This window comes from Rhineura floridana, chromosome 2 (assembly GCF_030035675.1).
Source record: "Rhineura floridana isolate rRhiFlo1 chromosome 2, rRhiFlo1.hap2, whole genome shotgun sequence".
NCBI classification, from domain to species: Eukaryota; Metazoa; Chordata; class Lepidosauria; order Squamata; family Rhineuridae; genus Rhineura; species Rhineura floridana.
The window spans coordinates 166,152,174-166,173,388 of record NC_084481.1 but is presented as its reverse complement, the minus strand read 5'-3'; the positions used below and the strand labels follow the sequence as shown (position 1 = coordinate 166,173,388).

The following is a 21,215-nucleotide window of genomic DNA, read 5'->3' as shown; positions in this document are numbered from 1 at the left end:
GGGCCACTGGCCTGATCCAGCAGGCTCTTCTTATGTTCTTATGTTCTTAGGTGCTTTCATCTGTGAAGCCAACCACTTGTCTTACTGATCCTTGCCCTTCGTGGCTCCTTGTGAGCTGCAGAGAGAAATTGGGCGAGGGGATCAAAGCGGTGGTAAACGCATCCTTGAAAGAGGGTGTGATGCCATCAGCCTTCAAGGAGGCAATTGTAAAGCCCATCTTAAAGAAGCCCTCCTTGGATCCCCAAGTGTTCAATAACGTCCGCCCAATTTCGAATCTACCATTTCTGGGCAAGGTCATTGAGCGAGTGGTGGCCAGTCAGTTGTCAGCACACTTGGATGAAACGGATTATTTGGATCCATACCAATCGGGTTTCAGGACTGGTCACGGAACTGAAACAGCCTTGGTCGCTCTGGTAGATGATTTGAGGAGGGCATTAGATAGGGGAGAATCCACCTTTCTTGTCCTCCTCGATCTCTCAGCGGCTTTTGATACTGTTGACCACAGTATCCTTCTACTTCGCCTGGAGGGATTGGGAATTGGAGGCACTGTATTACAGTGGTTCCATTCCTTTCTCTCCGACAGATACCAACAGGTAGCGTTGGGGGAGGAGGTGTCAGACCCTTGGCCTCTCAATTGTGTGCCACAGGGCTCTATCCTCTCTCCCATGCTATTTAACATCTATATGAAGCCGCTGGGGGCAATCATCAGGAGATTTGGGCTGCAGTGTCATCAATATGCGGATGACACTCAGCTCTATCTCTCGTTTAAATCTTCACCAGAGTTGGCTGTGGAGACCTTGTCCAAGTGCCTGGAATCTTGTCCAAGTGAATGGATGGGAAGGAACAAGCTGAAGTTGAACCCTGATAAGACCGAGGTACTACTTGTGGGGGACAAGAGAAGGTTGGGCGATACTGACCTGAAGTTCAATGGGGTGAGTCTACCCCTAAAGGACCAGGTCCGCAGCCTTGGGGTTGTGCTTGATTCCAGGCTGTCCATGGAGGCTCAGATTTCGGCAGTGAGCCGGGCAGCCTGGTACCAACTACACCTCATACGAAGGCTGCAACCCTACCTTCCTGTTCATCAGCTCCCACTAGTGGTACACGCCCTGGTCACCTCTCGTTTGGACTACTGTAATGCGCTCTACATGGGGTTACCCTTGAAAACGGTTCGGAAATTACAACTTATACAAAATGCGGCAGCTCGACTACTTACGAATAGTCGCCGCCGAGATCACATCACACCAGTGTTGTTCGATCTACACTGGCTTCCAGTTGTTTTCCGAGCCCAATTCAAGGTGTTGGTATTCACCTTTAAATCCCTACACGGTTTCGGCCCAGTTTATCTCACGGAGCGCCTTCAACGCCACCAATTATGCCGCCCGACAAGATCGGCCACACAGGGCCTTCTCTCAATCCCGCCAACAAAAACAGCCAGATTGGCGGGTACAAGAGAGAGGGCATTCTCAGTGGCGGCCCCCACTCTTTGGAACTCCCTCCCACAAGATTTCCGGCACGCCTCTTCCCTAAATGTATTTCGGAAAGCCTTAAAGACCTGGCTCTTCCAACAGGCCTTCGGGGTATCCGAGGAGGGTTAATTGTTATAACTGTAATGCCTCCTGCCCAGTTTTAATATTGTTGTTGCAGATGTATTGTTTTTATATTGTATTACTGTATTTTATCAATTGTATCTTAATGATTTTGTAAGTCGCCTAGAGTGGCCATTGGCCAGATAGGCGACAAAGAAATTAAATTATTATTATTATTATTATTATTATTATTATTATTATTATTATTATTATTATTATTATTATTATTTATATCCCGCCCTTCTTCCCAGCATTATTTTTACTGACTCTGTGTAGTAATAAATGGGAACCATTTTCCTAGAAAGTTGTCCACAAGGAAGTCTTACATGCCTCTTTAATTTGGTTTAAAATCCTTTCTGTCACTGAAACCTCATGTTTTTTCTTAAACCAGCTTCTAACTGGTGATAGATGCTTGCTTTTCCATCTAGTTGTTACTTTGCAGTTTAATAGATAATGATGATAAGTTCCCTTCTAATTTTTGGTGGGTGTTTCCACTGCACTTCATGGGTGATACCACGGCTAAGGCGAGGCCTGGAGGAATGCTGTTAAAATATGGCTCACTAGCCAGTGGCTAGACTGTTGGTTCAAATCTCCACTTAGCCCTTAAGTTAACTGAGTGACCTTGAACCAATCATTATTTCTTAGCCTAACCTTCCTCACAGGCTGTTATGAGGATAAAACAGTGGAAACTTGAATTCCTTGGAGGAAGGGAGGGATTAAAATATAATAAATAATGTGCCATCACCAAGTAGTGACAGAGGAGGCTTTAAAAAAAGGAAAGAAGCGTGGTCCTTTCTGCTCTCCTTCATACGCCACTTTGCAGTGACTGCTGGGAATGTAGCATATGGCCTATGACTAAACCCTGTTCTAGCTGACTTTATGCTTTGCATCCTGTTGTAAAGCTGCAAAGTCCTATGACCCATAGAAGCAAACAACTTTTAACTTAGAAAAAAGAATTAGATATGGGATCACATCTTACGATTTTTAAAAAGATGAAATTACTAATGCCAGCCTGATGTTGCTTAACTGATTTCTCAAAACAAATTCTAAAATTAATATATTGATTATTCTGTGTGTTGACAAACTAGGGACACAACAAAACTGATAAGGCTGATTTTCATGTTTTTGTTTTGTTTGTTCCTAGACCAGCAGTGGCTCATTAATGAAAAGAAATGGCTGGCTGTCCAGGAACAGCAGCGAGAATCTGCTGTGCAGACAGAAGTCAAATCATATGCAGAAACTGGAGTCCAGAATGTACTGGAATCAGAAACTGGCCCTTCCCTGACAGAGCAGAACAAGAAGAAACTGGTACAGCTAGAACTTTTACGAAAATACTCTTTGAAGAAAGCAGAAAGACATTTAAGTAGGAAGAAGGTTAAACTGCATTTGGAGAGGATTGTGAAGAAGCAAAAATTGCTAGAGGCCAAGAAAAACCTGGAAGAGTTAGAAGCTAGTTGTTGGATCAGTGAGGACAATTCAAAACATTCTCAATCTCTGGACCAAGATATCACAATAACATATTGGGACTGTAAGAATTCACAACCAGAATCAGGCTCCGGCTCCTTGCAGTGCAGAACAAACGCCTTTTTAAATCGTCAACTACCACATTGCAGGTGAATACTTTTTACAGTACTTCTTAAAACAGTAATCTGATCTGACCAAGCACATTTTTATTAAATCTGGGATACACTTTAAATTGCATGGCTCCAAGCTTTAATCAGTTTAATCAATAGATGTATCATCTAAAGTTTTAATTGATTATTCATTAAAGCCCTATCTTAGTTGAGAAGACTTGAGAGTGAAAGGCACACTTGTTTATTTTTTTTAGACACCTTATCTGGTGTGCTATATTTATTTATTTATTTTAGAATATTTAGTGGCCATAATTAAATCTTGAAACCCATAAAACAGCAAATCACAAATGATAATAGAATAAGACATAGCAGGGCAGCACTGGAAATATTAACAAAAAACTACACATAAAAAGCATAGGCAAATAAAAAAGTGTTCATGTGACATTGGAAAGAAAATAAGAACAGCACTAGGCAGACCTCTCTGAGGAAGGAATTGTTAAGACAAAGTGCCATAACAGAAAGCACAGTCTCCAGTCAATATCTTACCTGGAAGGTAGGAGGATCCAGAGCAAGGCAGTTTAAGGGTAGGTTCATGCAAGAAGGTTGTCCTTTAAATTCCTAGTTCCAAACCATGCAGACCTTTATAGATCAAACCCAGCACTTTGAATTGTGCTTGGAGACAGACCGGCTATTTAAGAACTGGTAAAATGCTGCATTAAATCTCATACCTCATTCCCTATCTCAAAGGGCGCCTGTATTGAAGTTGTAGTAATACGCAGTTTTCAGGTGTGAATCTCTCAGTTCAGCAAACACTGAGGGTTGTATCCAATGCTCAAAGTAGGCACACTGACATTAATGGACCTAAGTTAATTATGGCCATTCATTTCAGTGAGTGTACTCCACAACAGGATTTGACAGCTTGCTAAGGCCTCTTACTGGTCCCATGGGCTAGGATGGGCCCACCCATCCATGTCTTCTATTGGGTAGGTATTAAATTCCTTCAAAGTTTAATTGCTGAGTCATTTAGGTAAGGGCTCGCGCTCCAAAACTTCGTTGACGCTGCATTTGTGTTCATATTACCTTGGGTTGGGAGCAGCAGGGATGGGGAGCCTGTAATCTTCAAGAAATTGTTGGATGCCCATTATCCTGTCGGATTGGCCATGCTGGGTGGGGCTAGTGGGAATTGGAATCCAACAATGGCTGGGAGGGCACAGGATCCCCATTCCTCCTGTATGTTCTTCACATCAAATTTGGCATGTCAAATTTGCCCACCAACAGAGTCCACAGAGCAGCCACTTAATACTAAGCAAATGTTTATGATAGGATTTCCATTGAGTTAAATGTTAATTTGAAAGCAGTGTTGTAACTGCCTTTAATTTTTTTAAAACATTTGGGAGGCTGTTTCTTTTTTTTCTTTTTTTAATAATTTTTATTCAAATTTTTCAAAAAAACAAATAAAACAAAGTCAAAAAAACATACAACAACAAAAAATAAAAATAAAATAGTTGACTTCCGATTTGTCGCAGATCAGCTATAAGTATATAAAACAGTCATGGGAGGCTGTTTCTTATTGTATGGTTGGTTTTATTTTTACAGCTTTTTCCTGAAGAGGTATCCCTCTCAATTACCTACCTCAGCACACAGCAATGGATTCTATAAAGTTAATCCACCAAGAAAATCACTGTCTGTAGAATATCTTCCAAGAACAGTTAAAGAACCTCACAGCAGAGATAACATTCATGATGAGAGAGATGACTCCTTCCCAATCCACAAACAGGTGATCAAAAACCAGAAGTCGTATTTGGGAAGTAAAGGAAGATTGGACAAGCACAGTAGTAATACAGAAGTAATTTCTCATATCTGCAAAGATAACAAAACAATGGAGAAATGGGATAACAGACCAAGGCAAACTAGATCTAAAGCCCAGATTTCTAAGACTAGTTCTCCTGACCACTTCAAGAAAAAAAGTGAATCTGAAACAGGAAAACAAGCGGGCAAAGCAAAAGCACTGGGAGACTCAAATCAACTTACAGGGGCGCACTTAGAAAAGAGTGATACTCAGGAAGCTAGCAGAAAGATTAGAACCGATACAAGAAAAAAGCACAAAGGTTTACTTCCAGGAAATTTCATTAAGGAACTTAAAAAAACAGCAATATGTGGTAAACCACCAGAACAGCACCTAAGCCAAACAGAAAATAACATGAAAAGAAAGTCAAAGAATAAAAAATCATTGGAACATCATGATCTCCTGAGGTTAGCAACTTCAGCAAGAAGTCTGAACAACATAAATGCCTCCACAACACTATGTCATGGTGAAAAAAGATGGCATAGTGCTGAGGTGTTGAGTGTTGGATTCTCAAAAGCAGTCCCTGAGCCATTGAGAAGCTGGCAAGAAGATGAAGACATTGAGTTTTCTGATACAGATAGTACCTATTCCGTTGATTCACTTTCATCTGCTAGTGCAAAAGTCCTGTCAAATAAACTGAGTCATGTGGAGTTGGCTGGAATCAAGGACACTGTTGAGCTGGAAAGTTCTGAAAGTGATGACAGTCGGATGTCCCAAGATTCTCTTTCAGAAAAAGTAAACAAAACTGAAAGCCCAGATGTAATTAATCTTCCTGAGGTACATCAACAGCCTGTTAAATTTTGCAAAGACAATAACTGTCAGCCTGCCTCATTGTTAGCAAACACATCTAACAATACTTGGAGTATGATGGAAAGAAGCTTTTCTCTTGATAGTCTAGGTGATGCTGATGAAGTTTCAGGAGAAGATTTGGCAGAGGAAATTAAAAGAGAGTCATTTGATGAAGTGCCTGCAGAGGTTTTTTGGAAGTTGCAAAATCGAAGGTCAGAATCCATAAAGAGCAACAAGCAGCACAGTGCTGAGATATGTAATGAAACTGTAAAAAAATCTAATGATGTGAATCTGAATACTCATTCTTTTTATCTGGATGCTAGTACACAGTCTAGTTTTAATAGCATTTATGATAAGTCAATAAAAGATATGGAAATTTGTTTTTCTGGACCAGAGTTCTCACTAGATCAAAGATCAGACAATGCAGGGGAAAACCTTCCAATTTTGCCAGATGCCTGGTTGTCCTATGACTTGAAAAATGGCAAGAGCAGCCCCATAATAGCAGTGCCCTCTTCCCAAGATCCCTCAGAGTTTCAAGTTGCTCAGCTGCATCCTGTTAACAAGTCAAACTGCTGGATGAAGAAAGATGACCTAAGGCAGTCAGCTGCTGAACTATCATTTGTCTCTTGTTATAAAAAACTTCATTGGGTTTCTCATGAGTCAAACCAGAATGAAATGCTATTTTCATCAGCAGCACCAACAGTACCTTTACCAGAAACAAGGAAACAAATTGAGATTGATGCTCCAGGAGCCACTCTATCATTTTCTCTATCAACCAAAAATGTTCAATTTGGTCACGTTTCTACATTTCCTACAAAACATGGTTACTCTGAAGTTGCCTCTCCACCTAAGTCTAATTACCAGCAGCCTGATGAATTGTCTGAAAGTGGACCTACTAATAAATGCAGGCAAACATCTAGCTGTTTGAAAGAAGCCTCAAGGTCAGATAGTTTATCTCAAATGTCAGAAAAACAAAACCTTTTTGTTCCTTCAGTTTCTCCTGAGATGTCCAAGGATCTGGATTTGGAACACAGCTCATTAATTTCTGCTTCAAGTACTACACCTTTGCAGAAAGAAGAAATTTATGCAAATACTAATTTCAAAGAATGCCTCTTTAGGACTATTGAAAAAGGAGACTTCAGTTGTGACTCTAATAGCAACATAAGGGACTCAAAGGTAGTTGACTTAAACCCCATAGATAAACCAATATACACAGAAGCCAATGGATCTCCCTGCTTAATTTCATTGTGTACAACACAGGAAAAATATCAAGGTCATGAACATTTGCTTTCAAAAGAGGGAGGAACTTCAGTTAGTGATGAAAGTTTCTATCTCTCTGACACATTAAAGAAGAATACCAATTCTGTTACTAAAGTTGGGGAAGAAGAATATACTGGAGATAAGATGTATTTACGAAGATATAGTGGAAGTAGTTTTGATGTGCAGAAAACAAGATACCAACAAGTGTCTGCAAAAAGCTGTATAAAAAATAAATTGTATCAAAGTAAAATAATGGCCTTTTGCCACGATGATCAATTTGCTCTACCAATACAAACTTCTGAGACTGAGAGGGTCAGTATGCAAGAAAACAGAGATGCCTTAACAGAATCTGCTTTAGAGGTTCCTTCTTTTAGAGAGGTGGAAGAAGAAAAAGCTCAAGATGAAGACTGGGGTTCAGAAAATAGCTATGAATTTCAAACTAAATCCTTAGTAAGTTATTCCCATTCAGGTGTAAAACCTGACCATTCTGGAAGTAGTGTGAGCCAAGATGTTTTATTAACTGTTGACCCTGAAAATACAATGGGACACAGTAAAGAGAAAAATAATGTGCTTTCTTTTTCCAGCCAAGAAACATCTTCATCTACTTCTGTGGATTTGGTGACTGACAAATCAGTGTGTTCTAATGCAGACACAAATGGGGACAAAACTGAACTTTCAGTTGATAGTTCTTGTGATACTGGTGATAAATCCACTTTACAATCCAGCTCAAATGTATATTATCAAGACACAGCTGGAGTGGGGAGATGCAATGAAAAATTTCAAGGTTCTGTGACTATTAAGGATGCTTGTGTGACCAGATCTAGTACAATGGGAAATAATGTAAATGATCCTGACTGTATCAGCACCCCCAATCAGAAACTCATAATACATAAGGAAGTTGATGATTCTCTTTTGTTTGGCGCCAGTCTTCACTCTGGCAAAACAAATGCTTGGCACATACCTGCATCAAGAGAGGTGAAAGAAGCTCCAGTTTTCCATACGGTCTTCAATGAAAATGATTGCTCAGGAATTGAACTGCATTCTAATCAAGCCACAAATTACACTGAAAAAGACTTTGGAAAAGTGTTGGGAAATGATGGAGTTGTATCAGTCATAGCCTTCCAAGAACAGGATCTGCATGTGAATATAGAATCTGGACATCTAAAAGAGAGTGTTGATAATAAACCATTAAGTACTTCTGAAGATAAGGGTGAACATATTAGTAAGATGATAAACTCTGAAGAACTTACTAAATTAATAAATAGTGTCAATAAATTGGAATGTGACATTTTAGAAATTAAATATAGTCAGAGTAAGAGTTTGCACAATTACCTTAGAACTGAATCTCAAGGTGAAACTGTAGAGAGTAGAATGATCTCTGAAAATGATGGCTTGATTCAGAGGCCCAACAATGACCATGAGAAATATTATAAGCAGCTGTCTGCAACAGTAATACGGGAAAAAATAGATATCCAGCTAATTGATGATAACAAAGGAGAACCATGTCCAAGAAAACCAGCAGTGGGGCCTGATAGCATTATTCAGTCAAACAATATTAATCAAAATAAAATCCAAGGGAGTGCAAACCAAAGTGATTGTCCTGCAGACAAAGAAGCAAGTTCTACAAGCACTGTGCCAGGTGGATATTCTAGCTCAACCATTTTTACTCAAAATACGATCAATTTCCTTGACATGTGTGAGGAACCCATTCAAGTTGACAGAACTATAGAAAATGTCTGGAGTTCTGAATCCTCAGTGACTGCAATAACCATTGAGTACAGAGAAGAGGATGATTTAAACTGCATTATTGATGATAAAAAAATATCTACTAACAGTGAGACCCATTTAATAGAAAGCTTGATAATGTACCCCGAGTCTGTTCCTGAAGAAAATAAAGTTAATGGGGACATAATTTGTTCTCAGAGAGTGAGAAAAGAACAGTGTGATACAACAGAAAATAAGGAATTTGTGAATTCCAATTTAACTAGGCTACACACTGATGAACATGTTGCGTTGCAGCAAGAAAATTCACCTCATGGTTTTATTGATAGTGACAATGGCAATCATGTAACAAATGCTGAAATACCAGAAATATACTTCACTGCTTCTAAACTGGAAGAACAAGAGGACATGCATCAGTTATCAGAAGTGTGTCTTGATACAGATAAAGAACAAAAAAGCCCAGCAGCTCTTTGGTGTCACACAGGTGTCATTAATGAGACACTGGAAGATGATAGTAATGATGGCTGTGCGGGTGATAATAGAGCTGTAATTGGACAGAGTGGGACTAGTGAAGTCTTCAGACAAGTTGGCAATATTGTAAATATGAATGCATCTAAACTTCTTTCTGCAAATTCTCATAAAAATATCTCAGAACATTGTGATATAAATTTTGTTGGAAACAGACATGATAATGATAAATATGTGCCAGTTAGCTGCATACCTAAGGAAAAACAGACAATACACCTGATAACTTCCACAACCCTGGTAGCAACCAAGAAACTGGCCCAAAGTACTGATACACAAAACATGTTTATTTTAAAGACAGAGAAGGATGAGGGAAATTTGGAAGAAAATAAGGGAAGCTTGGAAGTGGATGTTTCATCAAATCAAGCTGAAACTCTGCCAGAGAACAAATGTAGTTCCTGGTTTTCAAACAATGACACCATATTAAGTGATGCAGCAAAAGGAAAGGAAAGGTTGCCTGTCATTCTTTCAAGGAATAATCCTGAACTTGTTGATGACTCAGTACCTGATAACCAAACAGATTCACTAGAACATAGAAATCAGGACGATGGGATAACTTCTGTGACTGTTAAAGACTTTTCGAATCAGCCTACATGTTATTTGTTGCCTGGAGTAAGTGCAAATGGAGAAAATATGAAGGATGTCCCTACTGTAGCAAGCAATCCTGCAATGCCATTAAGTAATAGTATCAACAATGAAGTAGTTCTCCAATACTATGAAACACAAGTGGACACTGACCTGCAGGCTAGGGTACTTTGTACCATTAACAAAGGGGAAATAAATGAATCACTTTCTGATGTCATGCCAAATAAATGTATTACATTTCCTCCTGATCACCTAGAACAGGATGGGGAGGTAAAGGGGAACTTAATATCCAATAAAACCTTTTATTGTACTGCATCTGAGCAGAGTCCTAGTAAGGATGACACATTTTCAAAATTATGTATAGCAGAATGCCATGAATCACTAGTGTTGTCTTCTACTGATGATCCACAAAACAAAGTAATTCCTCTCAAAAGATTGGTTTCTTCTAAAAGTACAAGTCATGATATGGACAGGTTTCAAAGACAATACAGCACAAGAGAAGAGAAAAAGTCAGAACAGTATTTAAATTCATTAAACATCTCTCAAAAAGAAAGTGCTATGTCTGAAAAAACAACTATGTATCCCTCTTCAGTATTAAAAAAAAATGTAGAAGAAATAATGCCATCATTACCAGAATGTTCTCAGGAGTGTTTTAACAGTATTATCAGTCAGAAAGAACTGAATTCATTGGTGCAATATGATCAGACAAATAAATGTGTAGATTCCAATTGCATTGAGACAGAATACAGAATAAATAGTAAAAGCAAGGGAGAATTGGAATGCCAAACAGAAACTGCTAAGATTCTTGCATGCAGAATTTCTCAGGATTTCTGTATGGGGCACTCAAGTGATTCTATAGCAATATCTGAAGATGGAGCAAATATTTCAGGTTATTCTGATGAAGCTCTTTGGGAAAATGCACATTATGATGAAGACAAGGCTGCAGATTACAATATGAATTCTTACATTTCTGAATACTCTCTGAGTTCCTTGAACAGCTCAGCAATTCTTCCAAAATGTTTGTTAGAATGCCCTATCGACAAGTATGGAGCTGATGCTCCCTATTTTGGGGAAGGCAAATACTTGGACTCAGAAGATTTCAATATTTCTGGTTCAACTTCAGGTGATTGCTCTGTGCATCAACAAGATAGGAAAATAAATAACCCTAGTGATAGTAATAAAAATACTCAGCGAGTGGTGGAAATGTATCAAAAGGAAAACCAAGGTCAAGATTATTTGCCTGATTGTCTGCGTAACCAAGAAAATAATACCTCTTTACAGTCTGAGAATTGTGTGGATAGGACAGAAATAAAATTGGAAGACAGAAGCTTGCTTACTTACCAAAGTTTAGAACAAATAAGCAATGGTGAAGCATTACCACCTGCTTTTTGCTCTGTTGAAGATTTTTCCACTTGTACTGTGTTTAAAAATGCAAAAACTCTTGAGTCCCCAAGATCATCAGAAGGTTTCTCATCTTCTGTATATAGGTTATATAATAACTCACTGCAAGATGCTTTTTTGACTCCGCATTTGTCAACTCCATTTCGAATACAAGAAAGTCAAGTGCTTTGTCATCAGGGTTTTCCAGATATTCCTCACTTATCTTCAGAAAGCTCTCTTAGCCTCAGTACTAGTCATAGTGAAGCTGAAAGACATGATGTGCTATATGCTGCTACATCAAGCTATCCAGCACTTGCTATTGGTCAGATGCAAGAAAGTCATTGTGACAGTTCTGTGATATTAGACCAGCAGCTGTGTGCTCCTGAAACAACTTCTCTTCCTCTTGCAAAAAAAAATGGATGTCTCCCACTATCTGATACTAAATCTAGTTCTCAAAGAACCTCCGTTTTAGATTGCAATGAAATACACAAATTTAAATCCAAAAAATTCTACCATGAAAGAGATGTTTGTCAAGAACCAAGGGATACAGCTCCAATGCAAAAAAGTTGCTTAGAAGATATCGGCAAAACTTTGTATCACACTTTAAATTCAAGTCTTGATTTGGAAGAAGATGAAAATACACCGCATTTGAACTTCCCTAACATAAATGTAGATAATTACCATAAGGTGATGAAGAGTGAGAGAGAGTCTTTGACATCAGAACAGCCAAATATTTCAGTAATAAATAACAGCATGTCCTCCAAGTATTTATCAGGAAGCAGCTGTTTGGCTTTGCAGGAAGAACCTGCACCAGAGATAATTAAGAATGAAAATACTGCTTGTTCTTCACAGAATTTAAACAGAAGTAAAGAAGATAGACAACGACCAGGTTTACAGAGTCATAGTTTATCAGCACCAGCTATTACTGTAATATCAAATTTTGAATGTGCTCCAGAAACTTCTAAAATAGACTTTTCTGTACATTCTACCTCTAAGTCATTACAGGAGTTAAATATGAGTGTTGAACCTCCATCTCCAACTGAGGATGACCTGCAGAGAGCTGAAAGCTTATCAAAATTAAAGACAGACAATGAGGTGTCAATTAAATATAAACTCAGATTTCAAAAGAAATCCATTCAGGGCCAGAGGTTTAGTTACTGTGATAAAAAAAGCTGTAGAGAAAGTGCTCAGGAAAGTAACTCTTCCAATCCCTCCCCTGTTCACTATCCAATAGCTGTTGGCCACACCACTGGAAATCCCATGGATACAGAAACAGGGAAGTGTTCACATAATGTTTCTTCAGTACATGGACACAGCACGAGCACATGTAAAGATGTAATGCATCAAATGGAGGCAACAGGAGGACTACTTCAAGACAATAAAGATGCCATGCACTTTAGTTCAAGTGATATCAATCCATACATACATCCATGGCAGCAAGATGGCTCCTGCAAGATTGGTTGGAAGCAATATGTTTTTGGAAGTGCAAGTGATGTCTCTAGTAACCCACCTCCATTGAGTTTGGATAATCAAACAGTTATGAGGTGCTCCAGTGTGGATAATGGCTTGAATTCTCAAAACTCCCCTTTCCATTCTCATCTCAGTTCATACGCTAATGCAAGAATGATGTCCAGTACCATAAGTAGCACAGACGATCTCCAGGGATGGGATGTTGCAAGAGAAGGCTTTGAATCTACACATTCAGATGAGAGTGGCAAGCATAATACCAATGTTTCTCGTGATGAATTTGTGACAAAGTCAAGAAAATGTATTTCCACAGGTGAAAACCATTCTCAACAGTCTGGAAACACTTCCATGCAAGTTGATGAAATTGTTCTTCTCTACCCTTCTGAGTCGGATACATCCTTCAATAAACCACAAGGGCTACTCACTTGTGAACAGGAAACACAGACAGAGGCACCAGCAAGGCATAAAAGACAGAAGAGGCACCAGAGAAGCTACACAGATATATCTGCAAGAAATCCTGGGCCAGGCAGTAATACATTCCAACAACCTTCTTCTTGGTCAAGCATGCAGAATCTTTCCATGCATCTTTCACAGCTGCTTCACAACACTTCTGAGCTGCTAGGAAATTTGTCCTTACAGACTGTTAAAGATGATGAACAAAGTGACCATAAAGCAATTGATGAAGAAACCTCAAGAACCACCATGACTGACAGCTGTACCCAAACAACAGAAGACATAGGCGTTCAGACAGATATTTTAGGACACCTTCAGAACAAGGACAAGGAAAGCCAAATCAGCACTAATTTAGAAAGTGAGCCAATGAAATCTCGGGAGGTAAATGTTGTTGTGAAATTAGTCCATACCGATACTGCAGCTCTGACTAAGGAAAGAATATCAGAAGACATGGGACGGATATTGCAGAACATGCCTGACATAAGAAGCCATGATACCTATAACGCAGAAGATTCTGTTATGCCTCAGCCTACCTTAAATAAAAACGCCAGTCCTTCATCAGAAGTGCCCAAAATGCCATTGAATGCTCCACCAGTACTTGCTCTTGGTAATTCCAAAATTTCTCCTGTTGCATCTTCATTTGATTCTAGATATGAGTCTTCAAGTGTTGTAGTTAGTAGCCCTGTCTCTAACATCTCTCTTTCTCCAGCATGCTACTCTCAAGATAAGGAACCTTTTGGTAAAACTGGCATTGTAGAAACAAGGGATAATAGCTTGCTGGTTGACCGAGCCTCGTCCCCTATTTTAACACTTAGTGCCAGTCCAGTCAGCCAGCAACTTATATCAGACAAGATTGCTTGTTCTTTCAAAGGATATGCTGGACAACAAAAAGGTACTACAGGTTTAGAAACCAGTTTTAGAAAAAAGGGTTTAGGACCACAGTATGACTTACATTCTTGGGAGTCACGTGTGGACTCATCTTCACAAACTGAGGTTGACAGTGAGTCTACCACATATAGAGAGAGCAAACACATGCGCAAAATGCCTGAAAATGGCCTGGATAAGAACACAACTAGAGAACTTTCAGGAATAGGTCCTTCAAAACAAAATCACAGGTTTACCATTGACACACACACTGCGGTTCACACCAAAAGACTCTATCATTCAAGTAGCACTTTAGAACTTTCTAGCCATGGCAAATACTCAGTTGACGATCACAAAGAGACCGTTCCAGTAGAATGTTCATTTCATCAGATACAAGCCACAAAAAGGGCAAGAAACTTCTCAGGAGGATTCAGATATGAAAGCCCCACTAGAAATTCAGAATACTCACCAACTAAAAAGTCCTTTCAGAGATCTTTAAATGAGCACCATATATCTTCATCTTTAAAATCTGATGACGCACCAGAGTGTGTGCTCGATTCTTTTTCTCCACAATACCACCAGACATGGAGAAATCAAAACCACTGCCCTTTCCCCATGTCTGAAATGAGTGATATACAAGGTGAGGATGAAGACGATGGCGATGCAGGATCTGATACTGAAAGTGAGTGTAATACTGAAATTCTACTAAGTGAGAATACCTCCTTAGTAAAGACCCATAGACTACGAAGCTATAGTCTTCGTGACCTACCCCTGCACAATAAATTCAGCAACTGGTGTGGTGTGAAAGGAGGTCCTCATTCTTCTTTAACTAGCCTGACTAGAAGTGCTGGTGATAACCATAGCCAGGCAGAAAGGAAGACAGGTAACACAAGAGAATCTGAAACAGAAGAGAGATCCCTGCTTAGCGAAAGGAGAGCAAAAGAGATCGAGAGACTACGAAGAGAGCGTGCCCAGGTTATGTTTGGCATACATTTAGATGTGAATCAGCATCCTCTTTCTATGGAACTTACTGAAGCAAAGCTCAATTATGGCATTGGGGAAACAGATGCACAGCTGAGGATTCTTCAGAGCGGCGGCGTTGAGGATATGACATCAGTGCCCGTAAAGCAGCGACTCTATGAAAGGTGAATTACTTTATATTTTTAATGCCGGGAATCTGCCTAAAAGTAGAAGGGCTTTTCAGGAAACAATCTTGAATATTTGTTGTTAAATGGTAACTACAAGATCTGTTGAATGTGTTTGTTTACAAAAGAAGTAAATGCTATGAAAGAGAGCAGAGCAGCTGATGACGACAGGTTCTCCCTCTTGTTAATGTGCAGTGTCACTTACCCAGAGTCTCAACATCATGATGTTTCCCCCTTGGTCGCCAGCAATGTGAGGTTGGTAGAAGAGAAACAAGCCTAGCTTGACAACATAGTAAACCAAATAATGGCTTGCCAGCATGAATTGGTCCTCACCAGTCCTTTTTGTTTTTGTGCTGTGCTGAGCTAAGCCAAGATCCGCCTTAGTATGTTGTCCAAAACTGGACTAATGGTTAAGCTCTCTCCTTACTAACCACAAACTGTAGCAAAGGTTTGTCTTGACATCAGGAGCCAGGTTAAGCTGTATTAGCTGTTACAGAGGAGCAGATGGAAACTTGACATAGATCCACTGTTTTCAGCAACAGCCCTATATCTTATGTAATTTAACTCTCATTTTCAAAGTAGCAAGGATTTCAAGAGGTAAACAATGAAAATAACCCTCTCAACTTTCAAGGATGTAATTATTATTCAACAATGCAAACATCTGTTCAGCAGTCAGTGCCACTTACCATTGCTTCTAACAGGCAACCAATTTTTTCTTTGATGCAGAGGTAAACCAGTGGCAGGTGGTATCAAGTAATCCTACCTTCTGACAAAACGGCCACAATACACTGGAGTAGCAATGAAAATATTTCATATTGATAAAAATCTTCATCGGATAAACCTGTAGTCCAGTGCACACTGACCTGAGAGTGAGTTCCATAAGTTACATTGGGACTACTTCTAAGTAAATATTCTTAGGATCAGACTGTAATTAGAGATGTGAAGGCCTGGAAAAATGGGGGGGTGATTTTCCAATTTTTTCATTTTTCCCAATTTTTCAGAGGGAAAATCAAAACAAAATTGCAGGTTTTCTCCCCAATTTTTCTGTTTTTTTCTGGGCCTTCACATATCTAGGCTGTATGTCTGAAAACAAGATCTTATCACTAGTACCTAAAATTTCTTCATCCTTAGAGCTCCAGGCATTTAAAAGATTGAATTTTTGTATGTTGTTATCAACCTCTTTTTTTTCCCCTCACCCCCACACCAGGCATAGGAAGTCAATTGAAGTACTGAGAAAGGAGAGGGAGGAGAGATTTCATTGTTTTAGAAGAAGCCGTAGCCTCAGTCCACAAAAGCACCTTAGTCTTTTCAAGACAGTCGACACAAACCAGAGAGATTTGGATCTGCCTAGCCGCCGCTGTGAATACCTGCAGCAACTGAGACGAGATGTCGTGGAAAATACAAGGTAGAGATGGCCAAAAGCCATTTGGTAGCACTTTGTGGAATACATCTGATGGGACAAGAGGATAGTTCTTGTTCCAAACAAGTCGGGACCTGTTTTGATTTGTTTGATCTCCCTTCTCAGCCATCAAAACATTTTATCAAATCTTAAGAAAGGAGATCTTAAATATATAGAGAATTATTTTTTCATATTATATGGGTATATATCTTGCTTGATTTCATAGAGTATCCATATTGAATTGTTAACATGGTCTTTTACTGATTTTTTCAGTAGGAAAGAGGCATAATGCCTATCCCTTGATCTCACCTCAGTCAAAATGATCAGGGGGATGAAGCAACTGCCCTATGAGGAAAGACTGCAACGTTTGTGGGCTTTTTAGTTTAGAGAAAAGGCAGATAAGAGGTGACATGATAGAAGTGTATAAAATTATGCATTATTATAAAGCCACGAGAGTGGCTGTATACTATAGCCAGTGTGGATTTTTCACATTCCACAGTGTTAAATTGAAAATACCCCCCATGCCATTCTGATGATTCCCATAAACTCATTTCAAAATAAAACCTTACCAAACTTACAGTCCTGAACTCAGAAATGCTTGCTTAACAACCCTCTCAATTTTCATGGCGATACACAAAACAGTCAGAGAGAATACAGAGTTCAAAGTCTAAAAAGAGGGGGGGAAACTCCAGAGCCATTTTGGACTTTTTTCTCTAAGAGTTCTCATAATCTGTTGAAATTCATTAAAGATCAGCCATGTTCACAGAGTACCTGTAATCCTAATACTGACCTTGACCCATACTCTGACCTTCATCTTCTACAGTTTAAAAGTTAAAAAAATGCCTGGCTATTTTTTAATTAACTTAAGAAATTTTGGCTTGAAGCCAATGATAACGCGGGTCATGCTGAGTAAGAACCAACTGTCAGTGCTCTAAAAGCCAGACTCACAGCTGCTTGGCTTGCTCAATCGGGGCCACATCAGACTTGATTTCACTTGAGACAGTCATGGCTTCCCTCAAAGAATCCTGGGAAGTTTAGTTTGTGAAGCATGCTGAGAGGAGACTCCTATTCCCCTGAGAGAATGGTTTAACAGTCAGCCACTCTGATTGAAGGTCAGTGAGAGGAACAGGGTGTCTCCTAGCAACTCTCAGCACCCTTCACTAACTACACTTCCCAGGATTCTTTGAGAGAAGCCATGATAAGGTTTGAGCCATGGCTTTGAGAGAAGCCATGATAAATTGTTTTAAATTGTGTTTTAAATTGTTTTTTAAAGATAAGTTTTTAAATTTGTATATTTGTTTTTAATGTTTTTAGTTATTGTAAACTGCCCAGAGAGCTTCGGCTATGGGGCTGTATATAAATACAATAAATAAATAAATAAATAATGATTGTGCAAAGTGTAATAGAGGCCTGGTGTGGATGTGGCCAGGGACAGCTTTGTTTTAAATTTGGGTTGCCAGGCATGGCCTCTAAGAGGTCTTTTGTATATTTAAAAGTTGTGCAGGGGGAAGGGAGAATTCCACCTTGTGGTTTTTCCCATTACAGTGTTGCAAGAACACCTGCACTTGGCTGACATTCTCTTCTCCTAAAGATACAGGATCAGTCTCAGGCCCTGAACTGGCAGCCCTAGTGGGAGGCTACATGTGCCTTCTGTAGAATAAAAAGGTGGGGGAAATCCTGAAAAGCAATGATACTGTTCACAATGTTTTCCTTTTGGAAAGGAAAGGGGCTTCCCTCCTGCCCAGTGCCCACCCACCCAATCTCCTCCCCTCCCTGCCCCTCCCCCAGGTCAGTGTTGGACTGCAACCTGGGAGACCAGGGTTTGAATCTCCACACAGCCATGAAGCTCACTGGGTGACCTTGGGCCAGTCACTGCCTCTCAGCCTCAGAGAAATGCAATGGTAAAACCACATCTGAATACCATTTACCATGAAAACCCTATTCAAAGGGTCGCCATAAGTCCGGTTGACTTGAAAGCAGTCCATTTCCATTTTCAAACATGATTGCACAGAAATAAATCCCACTGAACTCAAAAAGTATGCAAATGACCAAACCCACCCTCCCTTCTCCTCCCTTCTATCCCCTCCCTTTTGCCCCCCCTCCCCTTCCCTTTCTCCTCCCCCTTCCTCCTCCCCCTTCCCTTCCTCCTCCCCATGTTCAGTTTCATCTATCTTAATCATGATTGCATGGAAGTAAATACCATTGAACTGTATAAGCATGTAAATGATCAAACCTGCCCTCCCCTCCCCCTTCCTTTGTCTCCCTCCAATATGCTTCTTCCCCCTCCCCCATGGTCAGTTTTACCTAACCTAACCATGATTGCATAGGAGTAAATCCGATTGAACTCAATAATCATGCAAATGATCAGACCTGCCTTTCCTCTCCCTTCCTCCTCCCCTCCCCTGCCCACTTCAGCCCTCTGTCCCCCTCCCCTCCAGTCAGTTTTACCTATCCTAAGCATGATTGCATGGGAGTAAATCCCACTGAACTCAATAAACATGCAAGTGATCACATCTGTCCTTTTCCCCTCCCCCTCCTGCCTGCTCCCATCACAGTCCTCCCCTCTTCCTTTCCACCCCTCCCTCCTCCTCCTCCCTTCCCCATTCCCTGTGGTCAGTTTCACTTATCCAAAGCATGATTGCAGGGAAGTAAATACCACTGAGCTCAATAAACATGTAAATGATACATCTGTCCTTCTCCCCTCCCCTTCCTGCCTGCTCCCATCCCAGTCCTCCCCTCTGCCTTTCCACCCCTTCCTCCTCCTCCTCCCTTCCCCATCCCCATGCAAATGATCAATCTATTCTCAGCAAACTTGCACAGGATCCCATTTCTTACCTCCCGGATTAAAAAGCAGGGAAATTCACTAATAGGCAAAAAACCTTGCGGTTTAACAACATACCTATAACCCACAGATATTTCTATCCAACTTTAAAAAGCAGGGAAATTGGGCAGCTATAGTGAATGCACCAGGGGAGCAGGAGACCTGATCTCTCTGAGATATTGTACTGCCCTACAAATTTGTCAGAATGCAAACACAATTTGGGTTGGTCTTTCACAGTCCAATCCACTTGCTGTGTAGCTTGCAAGAATTTTGGCCTCTGAGCATATGGTGAGTGGTGGCAACACCTGCAATCAGCCCAAATAATAGAAAGAAGACATGTGCTGTTCTGATCTTGTTTTATCAGGGAGGAAGCAACATTATTAAGACAATTGATATAGTTCAGATGGTCACTTTAAATATGTCTGATTTACTTTGCAATTTTAGTGGTTTTTTATAGGAAATCATTTTCTTTTGTTTCTATTTCTGTGAATATGTGAAGTATAGCAAAATTTGCACTAAAAAAACTTCAAACATAATTGTGGAATAATGGCACTGACTTCTGCAGAATAGTCTCCAGTGGACCTCAGGAGTGTGTCAATTTGCACAAGGTAAAACAGTGGTAGGTGAAATATATTCTAGCAAAATTCTAGGTGTGCTCTATGTTTTTAATTGACTGTGCCCACCTTGCCTTAAATGAAGTAGTTTAAACATAGCAGGCTGAAAACATGCATCATCTTTTTTCCCACAGCTAAGAGTTATTGCTGAAGTAGCAACATATTGTATTCAGTCTGATTTTACATCAAACTGCAGTTTCAGATTCAACTGTTAATGCACCCAAAATAGAAATAGAACATAACCTCCAATTTGAAACACAAAAGGCTGTCTTCACCATGATATGACATTGACCAATAAATTGACCAATGCAGCGGCGAGACTGCTCACTGGGGCAGAGTATCGCCAACATGTCACCCTGCTGCTGAAAGAATTGCACTGGCTGCCCATTTGCTACTGGGCCAAGTTCAAGGTTCTAGTTTTGGTGTACAAAGCCCTATACAGCATTGTTGGGCATTGGTTAAGGCCCACATATGTTCTGTCCCAGGTGGTGGTTTCAGTCATGTGATAATTCCAGTCCAAGCAGGAAGTTCTAAGCAAAGGTTTGGGTTCTGGCCAGGCGAGCAATGTAAGGTATCGTTTTGTTTCCCATAAGGTGAAGCAAAGCAAGACCAAATTCAAGTTCCAGCTAGCACCCTGGATAAGTTCCACGTGGAACATAGGCTGGAGATCCATAATAGCAGGCTCAAATGCAACAGACAGCTCCTGACTGAGAACTGAATAGGGCTTCAGCACAGTCTGGTCAGCGCCATCTCAGTTGGAAGCAGCCTTTTCCTTGCCTGTTTTAATAGCCTCCAACTTCATGGGGAAAATTATTGCTCTTTTGAGGCTTCTTGACCAGAGTCCTTGGACTTGAAGGACAGCAATGCAACCTCTTAGAGCTGGGGAGGTGGTAGCAAGATTAGCAGAGGTGCTTCTAGGAAAGTAGGGTTGGCATTGAGGGCAGTTCTACTTCCTCCGAGTCCTTGACCTAATCTTCCGAACCTAGGGAGCCTGACCACACTACTAACTCCTTGAGCCTCTTGGCTCTGTGGCGGCTGCTCCTCCTTGTTGCCTGTGTCTGTTCAACTACCCCTTCTAAGCAAGTGAGCAGTGATAATAGCAAGGAGAAGATGCAGAAGCCTCTGTTATCCTTACTCTCTTCATTTGGGCAGCTATGCTGATTGGGCCACAAGAAGAGGGCAAGT

General features: G+C 40.3%; 1 protein-coding gene across 5 annotated transcripts in view; it reads left to right on the top strand.

The window, feature by feature from the left end:
- The window catches only part of STARD9 (StAR related lipid transfer domain containing 9), a 217,018-nt gene that overhangs the window by 165,188 nt on the left and 30,615 nt on the right, over positions 1-21,215 (top strand). For 4 of the 5 annotated variants that reach the window (XM_061611273.1, XM_061611274.1, XM_061611275.1 and 1 more), the window contains 3 exons: positions 2,731-3,199; positions 4,757-15,196; positions 16,404-16,601. In XM_061611273.1, the coding sequence (XP_061467257.1) occupies positions 2,731-3,199; positions 4,757-15,196; positions 16,404-16,601 (11,107 nt within the window). The remainder of the gene's footprint in view (positions 1-2,730; positions 3,200-4,756; positions 15,197-16,403; positions 16,602-21,215) is intronic. The other variant, XM_061611277.1, reaches the window with a different exon arrangement.